Below are 9,501 nucleotides of genomic sequence, written 5' to 3'. Positions count from 1 at the left end.
TAGGTAGCCTCTTAAAGAGAGGCAAAAAGTAAAAATCAGCGTTTCAACTCAAACCTGCACTCAAATAAGACTCCAGCATATGCACAGGCTTAGGTTAGACAGCAATGATGTGTAAATGGAACTGATGTAGGCGTCACCAGAACAGCTGATAGTGGGTGACCCTCACTGCCAGACATGTCTAGTTTCTGTGTTCTACTGGATCCACCACTGCCAAGGCTGCCCCTTTCTTCCTACATTTCAGCTATCGCAGAGGGTTTCCTTCATCCTCACAAAACCTTTCAACCCCACACTTTTATCAGCTTGAGGTAAACTAGCAGCAAGGTTACCTCTCAGGGTTGCACGTAGACCTGTTCTCTCAATAGGGTTACTCACGAGCACACGCCTTTGCTCCGCCTCCATCTCTGCTATGTCTGCCTAAATTTCCTCAGGTGTAATTGTACACATTGCTTAGTCTTTAATGTGCTGGAGCTCTGACCACCTAACCTAGGAGACCACTTAAGAGAGGACTAGCTAGCAAAAACACCCCATCCTCAGCGTAGTTTCCTTGATTGAGGTCAAGACTTTTCCCCACCAGTAGACCGTAGCCTTTGAGGCTCACTCCCTCTGCTGGTGCACCTGAGCCTCAGTCTGGCAATCTCAGGGAGCAAAGCAAAGGTTGTTAATTTGGTTGGGGCTTTGGGTTAACCTCTTCCTCCAGTTTGAAGGAGCACTTCACTTTCTTATAACTCTTTGTAAATAACCCTGAGCTGTTCAGATCCTGGTAGAGGTGCTTCAAGAGCTTTTCCAATCCAAATGTGCTGCACTGACATCTGTGTTGTCATTAGTCCAACTGCAAAAAAAAAGTAAAATCTATCCCTTCAGACTTGATTTGTAAGCCCAGACACAAAACTACTAGTTTAAGCATTTTGGCAGAAGCTTGAAAAGCAACCCTACTAGACTGATACTCATCTGTGCTTCTGATGCAGCTAAGAGACAAGCAGCAGCATGACTGCAAGAACAGTGTCAGGATTGGCATGCGCAATTCAGCCATACGAGGAGCCAGAGAGCACCTCAGGACTTCCAGATCATTGCATCCTCACGGATCCAGATTGCTGCCTTTCTCTGAAGCACCTGAACACGCACATACTTCATTTCGACTTCAGCAGGACTACTCCTTTGCTTAAAAAGTTAACCGTATGCTTTGCTGAGTAAGGGCTCAAGTGAGTTTAGGGTACTAAGTGACTCTCAGTTCATCCACTGCTTTAGATCTAGGCCTTGGATCTCATGAAAAAATTCAGCTCTTCCTTTTCTAAATCCTTTTGAGTCATTCAAACCTGCTTCACTGTCAGTGGAGGATTTGTTGTTCTTCATAGTTCTTTTTTTGTTTTGTTTTGTTCTTAAAAAAAGTTTTAGCTATGCCCATATTTGAAGAAAGTTCTAAAGTCCTAGGACAGCATACATCAGTACCTAGTGTTTGCAGCCTGTCTTTTCAGGGCTTTGGGCCAGTGTATTATTAAATTTGCTGTACTCAGTAGGAATTGAATGGCTATCTGTAAGCTGTATCATGCACTATGCATATGCAGTCACCTCCCTTGAACTTCACGGAAACTGCATGTTTAGCTGAAAGCAGATTGACTGTATAATCACACCATTGCTCGCCCACAAATGCACCTGCGTATTGAAATCCCACTCAAAACATCTGAGTTCAAGTTCTTAAGAAAGTAGTTCAATTTCTCCAAGTCTGACACTACTTAACAAAATTTTAATGCTTTAACAAAATGCTTTAGGAATAGGAAAATGGTTTTGACATTATAAGAAGGCTTTACCATCCTTACACAACCATCAACACATATTCAGGCAGTATTTTTTAAAACATTTATTAGTCTTTCATATTACACTGGTCTGGAAAACGTTTTTAACCTCTATGAATAAGATGTGCATTTAGCTTGGCTCAAGCCCTAGTCTAGGAAAGCACTTTTCAAAACCAAGCACGGGGTTGTTTGAAGTGATGCAAGTAGTTTGCTGGATCATGGCCTTAATCCACAATTCCCACTTGTCCTGTTCACTCAGACTAATCAAGGCTTTAGGAACTTCTCCTAGTGTATTCTACTAACAGAGTCTCCCCTCTCAACTTAAAAACAGGTAGGATATGTAAGAAAGACTTCTTACACTGTTTTGCACCACCCTTCTACCCACTCAGGTTTTAGAGTTATACCTGTTCACCAAAAAAGTCTTCCAGTTATATATGCTGGATTTCAATTTCTGTCAAGTACTTTCTTCCATCTTTTTCATTCATTGTACTTAGCTAGTTTTAACCTAGGTATGATGTTCATTGACTGCAGTTCTTGGAATAAGAGTTTACAGGCATAAGGTATGCGCAGAGAAGACACATGACATGATGATTTGCAGTAGTGGCACCTAGGGAAACAAACAAAAAGAAAGTCAGAGTTGGTGCATAAATGAAGCTCTGCAGAAAAAAACCAGTTGCCACTATCCACTGGTTTCTTTGTCCACTTGCATTTAAACACTGGGCTCAGTCCTAGAAAGAGCCAAGTGCTTGAGACACATTTTAGCACTTAAGTAAGTCATAACTTTAAGCCCTTGAATAATCTGACTGAAGTCAATAGGACCTTAATGTTAAACCTGCACTTTTCTTGGAGGAGAATCACAGTGCTCAGTAGTTAACAGGACTGACTTCTATTTTTTCACCACTGACATAACTGCCAACACAAATTCAGCATTGCATAATGAGAAAAAGGAGGTGAACAAAGCTAAATATTTCTGAAAACATCGTTAATGGTCCAGTTTCTGTCTTACATATGTCACTCAAAAGAGGCAGGAAGAAAGAAGGTTCACACTTAGGTTTTTTTCCTTATATGCAGTTTCACCCTTTAACGTCTCAAATCAGTTTGTATTTCAGAAAAGAGGCATCTCTTGTCTTACATCTCTCTGTGTGAATACCCAGAGCTTTAGTCAAGATGGGAAACCAGTAAAACTGCTTTAACACATATTCTTTGCATTCTTTACTCAAATAATGATCTTAAAATTCTGGGGGAAAGGGATTTTTTTGTCATATAGATATAACCTTGTCCATATAAGGCATATATAGCCTGGTCACTCAGCCATCTTCCCAGTATTGGGACTCAAATTCAGTGGTGGTAGCAACTGTTTAAATTATTTAACTTCATACTCTGTGCACACACAAAGGAAATTAAAAATCTTTCTTACAAATATAATTTTCCAACCTCCCTATTTCCTCATTCTCCTGTATATTCCATCTTCTGGTTTTGTAAAGTTCAGAAAGCCAGGCCTTTAGGAACACAGAGTGACTCAGCACTTCCTAACAGTATAACAAAGCTCTTTTTCTGCTTCTGTACTTCAAATTTATATTTCTGGCATAAAGTCGTAACAGTCTGAAGATCCAGTAAAGGAAGAATTAGCAAAATTCCTACATGCCTCTGTGGTACGGAATGAGGCTGAGAGTCAACATTTACAGTAAAGCCAATGCTTAGTCACTTGTTTCTGTTACCAGTGAACTTGACCTAGAGCACGTGGAAGTCAATGGGGACAGGTCCAATAGAGTTGGTTAGTGTTAATAAGGTTCTTCGTTCTGAGAGTTGGCGTTAGTCTTCCAGTTACTTCTTCAGAGTCTACTACTTCTCTTTTACAGACATACTTAAAGAGCACGTTGAAGAGCTGGTTATTTTCCAAGAAAACTGTGGTTGCCTTGACCTCCATATGCTCCATACTTGCAGCATTTATTTTTTTTTTAAAAACCAAGAAAGCTTTCAACCAATGGTACAGAAGCCTTAATTACATTTCTACAGTTCATGATGAGGAACGAAGCTTCACTTATTCCCAGCAATTGCTTTGGCTTTGCCTAAATCTGACTATAGGCAGTAAGAAGGTAATAGACTGAACTAGATGTTTCCCTGAAACAGGCTTCTCCTGTAGACTCTGTCACACAGGGGAAAAGTTACAGCTAGCATGCCTTTAAAACAGAATAGACCTCAACTGCAGGTTTATAACTACTCCCCTAGTCCAAATTTATAGGGGTAGGTATATTTTTATGGTGAAAGGAAGTGACCTAAACAGAAGCCATTTTCCAGTGATAACATAGCAAGTAATTGTTCTCAACAGAAGAAGCCTTGCAAGGCCTGGAAGCCTAATGAGGCACAACTTTTCTGCTATGACCAAAAGCCTGGCATTTGATTACAGCTACTAGGGACTGAGGAGCAGCGACTACTCACTACACCACTACACCCAGGTTCAAAGCTACACCATTCTGGGCCTGCTTTGTACTTGGATGGGGATGACCCAGAAAGGTTGAGGTGCAGTAAGCACAAAGCTCTGTCAAACAGAGATCACAGAAACTGAAGTATGTGAAAGACCATTTGGTACTAGAATTGGTAGTAAACTGGACAGGAAAAGGCAACGGTGCCAAGGCTGAATCTGGGTCAGAAACAAAATTTTTCTTCATGTATATTGTAAAATATTCAGACTCTAGGGATTGGAAGAAATTCTCGTCACCAAAAAAGGACCAAATTCTGCTCATTGCATTCAGTGGAGTCCTGCCCCTGAGCACCTGTACGAGAGCAAAGTTGGAAAATTTGCATAAAACTGGTACGTCACAGTAAGTTTCTACTGTATTTTTTATGGGGACAAATTCTGTCACTGCCACAACAGTCCCCTTCCCCTCCGAAAGTACCAGTTCAGGCCCCAGCACTAATCTGCTGTTACTATCTTGCAGAAGAACATTACCCAGTGGCTAGTCCTTGTCTGGGAGGAAGGGCTCATCCTCCTTAAGACAAGTGCCCTTAATGCTAGCCACCAAACAATATGTTTCTAAAAGGTTTCTTGTAGCAATGTCTTATTAATGCCAGAATCACTGAAAAGGCCTGTTTGGAAGTTTCTTTTAATGACTTGGTCTCTACTGTGATGATCATTATAGGGCCACTTGCTTCAGCTACTAGTAGACACAGCATATCATTTAGCAGAAACTACCTCTTATTGATTACTCTCACACATCAGACAGCTTTTCACAGAATCAGATTGCAAGAATGTCTCACTGTCTGAGAGAGTAGTTTCTTTCACAGTTATTTAAAAAGAGTTACTAAACTTTGTTACAAAGTTCAAAATATGAAATATATTACCAGGACTTTAGGAATAAAATGTAGTACTATCTCTAAAGTTGAAATTCCTAATTTTCTTCAAGGCGCCCTCACTTCCTGTGGTCTCTGAAAATCTTCAAGGACTGCTCTGAAAGCCAAGGTCTTATAAAAAAAATAATTGAGCTACATCTGCATGTGAGGTTTTTTTAAGGCAGCGCTTTACACAGTTAGAAGTGGTTGGTTGGTTGACTTATGGCATGCCCTTCCTTTCAGACAACTTCCTTCAACTGTTATTTGCATTGCAGTAATTTTAAGAGACCTGGATCAGAAAAAGGCTTCACTTGTTACATACAGTGCACACACACTCAAGAAAAACTGGACGCTCAAAAATACTTACTGCACAAAAGCGAGCAGGACAATGTCCAACTAAAAATCACCAACCACAACAGGATGCACAGAATAGGCCTTGTCTCTCCTCTGGATTTCACACGTGTTTACCTACCTCTGTCTGAACTTCTGCTCCACAAGGAGCAGAACTGCTGCTCTGTTAGCAGATAAACGTGGTGCTTGGTTTCTGGCCAGAGGCCATACGCTTCAGAAGAAAGGTCTGACCAAGGGCAGAAACGGTAGCTGTCACTTTTACACATGTACAAACTGAGAACAGACCTTACTTTCCTACTTCATTATATCATGGAAAAATCACTCTCGAAGCACTGAAGTGAATGAAGTCCAATTTCCTGCCCCTCCCAATAGATTTGATATTGATATCCAAGATGCGGCAAGTTTCCAACAACGTTCTTTTGAGGTATTTAGAAATGAATCTTTCTCCTCCTCCTTCCGACTCCCCATCTTCCCCCAACATAAATATTAGAGTATCTCGTAACTTGAACTCACACAGTTTATTTTTCCTCCCTTAGTCATGGGATTCCAGGTCACCTGTTTTCAGAAAGCTTGCAAGAATGTTGTAACTCATAAATTCCTATTGGTCTCACAAGTCTCTTTTTCTGCCTGGCTAAACCAACACCAAGCTAAAGCAAAACACTTCCCTCACCTCTAAAGAACATAAAAAGAAGTTTCCCTAACTTCTGATAATAGTGGTATATTTCCAGCATGTTACAGGGCAACTTTAAATCTAGCATCTCAAAATTACTGTAGAGAAAAGATGGTTAGAGCAAAGCCCATAGTGCTACACATGGTGAGCTCCACACAGTTTTGGCATCCAGTTTTGTGCTTCCCCTACATGGAAAACCAGTTTGTTTGCAGGAGATAAAATCAGTACTGGCTTAGGACCCAGAGTAAGACAGCAAGACCATTAGCTAGTATAGAGATAAATTTCCTATGGACAAGGCAGTTGGGCAAAAGCCAGCTGAATTTCCAACCAGACAGCTGCTTCTCTCATGCTCCAAAATGGGACTGATGCATTTGTCTGATGCTTCAAAGAGGAGCTCCTTGTTTTACAAGACTACAAAGCAAAGACATTTGGGAGGGACACAGTCAAAGAAAGCAGTATGCATGTGATTATGAACCCCATAGCTAGAGAACAAGAAGGCAGGAGATGTTGCTTTCTTCTCCCATTCTTCTGTGCCCACTCTCTCTCTTCAGCCTTATGAGGTTGAACATGTGACTGTACCAGGAAGATCTGTGACTAGCCTAGCTAGTAATCTCAATTCTGATGTCAGAAGAGTCAAGTACATCGACACAGCCATTTTCCCCTTTTCAAAAAATAGATGATCTAGAGGATTGGGTGTTTGCTAATCCTCTGCAAGGGTGGGAAGGAAGGCAGCAGGCAGAGTGAAGGTAACCTTTCCCACAAGCACAGCTGGCTGTGGAAGACAATACCTGTGCTCCCACAACAGGAGTGACCCATGGTCCATTGACTACACACTCACTTTGGTCCTAACTTCAATCAGACCACAACGAAGAACCATCCCCTGTCACCAATTTTCCAAATACCAATTTTGAACATTGACACTGGTTTTGATTAAGGTGCATGAGACTGTTAATCAGTGTCTGTGAGCACTTTTAAACTGAGAAACACTATAACCAAGGGCAAGGTTCTGTTACAGAGGCACATTTATTCTGTACCACTTTGCTTTATGCACCTGAGGTCAAAGGTTTTTTTTAAAATATGAAACATGTCACATGCATAAAGTGAGGAGGGGACACCATGATTTACAAAAAGCATTACAGTTAGAAAACTTACCAGCCAGAGTACCCCAGCAAGCCACACTGCCCACAAACATCCACTTCAAAGGCATCACTTGAAATCATCAGTCTCTCCAGTAAAAGCATGCTGGCTCCATAACCTATCAAACAATCCCGTTCCATCTCTCCAAGACGTAAACCACCATCACGGGATCGACCTTCAGTGGGTTGCCTTTGAAATAAATATTTGAAAAAATGTAGTAAGTATTCCAGAACATACATTCTACAACTCTGGGAATGCCTGTCTTCAAAATGTAGGAACAGTACAGGATCAATGGACAACAGTGTTCTACAAACCAGAGCTGCTGATCTCGCAAATGCGTTATTCAAGTTGAAGCAATTAATCTTTGCTCCTGCACTAGCAATATGATGTAGTTCTGTGAGAGGCAACTGCAGCGTCAGGCCACAACTCTTTACCTCTTGGAATGTAGCTGAATAAGTGAAAACAAGAAGACACTGAACAGTATCCAAGACAATCTGGACACAGATTTGGTACTCTTTTTTGATGAGACATTCAGTATAGTTTGTAGGTAACTAAATGAAACAATATTCAGCAGCTAATGAATTAATCATCAAGCTGACGTTTCAGCTGAACGACAGCCAAGACTAAATTCTTAAAATAAAATAATTTTTGATCTGGGAGAGAACACCAAAACAAAGTAGCAAACAAATAGCACGCACATTACTAACTCATTGAAATCCTACTTTTTTTTTTTCCCATTTGTCTAGTTTCTTTTTATTTTTTTATTTATCATTTTTATTTTTTTTCATATCTGACTGTTAATAGACTAATTTTTGTATTGTATAGGTTCCTGGTTTTCTAGTTACTCAGCACAAATCAAACTCTCATTTTCTGTCTGGAAAGACTTCCTGTCCTCATGGTGCTAGAGGAAAGTTTTAACAAAGCAATGTAAGTATACACTAAAGATTCTGAGGTAAAAAGGCAAGGTACAATATATTATTTAACATTATGACTGTTTAAGCCAATTTTTTTTATTGGACACTGTCAAAACTTTTAACCTCTTGTTTGTCATACTGCAATTTCATACAGTATCAGTTCTACTCTCATGTACTAGCACAATGCTGTAGTACTTAGGTTGCAAACATTAGAGTGAACTATGAAGCAAAAACAATCTTAAATTCCTGAAGCACTAATATATTGCATGCATTTTATTAAAAAATTCCATCTTAGTATATTCCCTGAAACATGACAGCAAAGAGAAGGAATTAAAAAAAATGTTATTGGCAATCATAAGAGGCTTCACTGCTCAGTGAAACCCCATGTTTATGTGCTGTTTCTGATACCTGCAGCAGTGTAATCCACCTAGAATATCCAGTGACAGATCTGGCCCATAACTTTTGGAGTATATTTTGTTTATATTATTTCAAACAACCAAATTTGTTAAGCATACCAAATATATTAAAAATAAGTTTTTGCCAACGTATTGCAACTCAGAGAAAAGGATTTATAAAAGCCTTTAACATCTAATAATCTTTTGTAACAAGTGTAAAAAAAAAAAAAAAAACCTAATTACCAGACCAAAGTAACTTCTAAAGATGCAAGTTGTATTTGTTTTTAGGGGGAAGTAGTTTCCCTTACTCTGACCACACTGGAACCTTAAAACTAATCTGCTTGTAATTCAAATGGTCCTTTTCATTCATATAACCTTCTATTTTTCCCACTGTTGGGAGAATGGATAGAAGTTGTTTACATCCTGATTAAACTCCCTAGGGCCCCCTCCCCAGATGATGGCACCGTCACTGTTTAGATGCTGTTTTAAAGGACTAAACCTGTGGTGAATGCAGTTTCTCTTCTGAAGACCCAAGAGGCAGATTTTGAAAGCAATTGGGGCCTCCAAAGACAGAGGCATTTGCTGCAATGCTAACAGTGCCTGAGTTCCTTCTACCAGCTGACTTCTATAATATTAGTTAATGCACAAGTCTACTTCCAAAAGTTTCACCAGGTGCTGTTCTGCAGGATGACAAAATAGCTTTATAAATGTCAGCCCCAATAAAATCTCAGTCCAATTAAGGGAGGATAAAACCTCTTGATGGGGTCTCAACTCCCACCCTTTAAGAGTTGATATGCCATGGGTCTTCCAACAGATACAGGATGAAGATTTCTAAGGCAGCTGAAAACCATTAAAAAAAAACAAACCACAAAAAGCCCTCCAAACCAAAAATCCCTAACTTGAGTCTTAAGCTC

At 39.9% G+C, this 9,501-nt stretch overlaps 1 protein-coding gene across 4 annotated transcripts in view; it reads right to left on the bottom strand.

The window, feature by feature from the left end:
• Positions 1-270: 270 nt before the first annotated feature.
• Positions 271-9,501, bottom strand: part of POLR3B (polymerase (RNA) III (DNA directed) polypeptide B) — an 81,322-nt gene continuing 72,091 nt past the window's right edge. For 2 of the 4 annotated variants that reach the window (XR_775494.1, XR_775495.1), the window contains 2 exons: positions 7,294-7,467; positions 1,908-2,397 (listed from right to left, as the gene is read on the bottom strand). Coding sequence is in view for 1 of the 4 variants with exons in the window: in XM_010585351.1 (XP_010583653.1) it covers positions 2,268-2,397; positions 7,294-7,467 (304 nt within the window). In the remaining 3 variants the exon portion in view is untranslated. Of the gene's footprint in view, positions 830-1,848; positions 2,398-7,293; positions 7,468-9,501 lie in introns of those variants that run through there. The other 2 variants (XR_775493.1, XM_010585351.1) reach the window with 2 other exon arrangements.

Source organism: Haliaeetus leucocephalus, unplaced genomic scaffold (assembly GCF_000737465.1).
Source record: "Haliaeetus leucocephalus isolate CR32 unplaced genomic scaffold, Haliaeetus_leucocephalus-4.0 Scaffold101, whole genome shotgun sequence".
In the NCBI taxonomy this organism is placed as follows: domain Eukaryota; kingdom Metazoa; phylum Chordata; class Aves; order Accipitriformes; family Accipitridae; genus Haliaeetus; species Haliaeetus leucocephalus.
The sequence above is the reverse complement of the archived record's forward strand: the minus strand, read 5'-3'. Positions and strand labels throughout refer to the sequence as shown.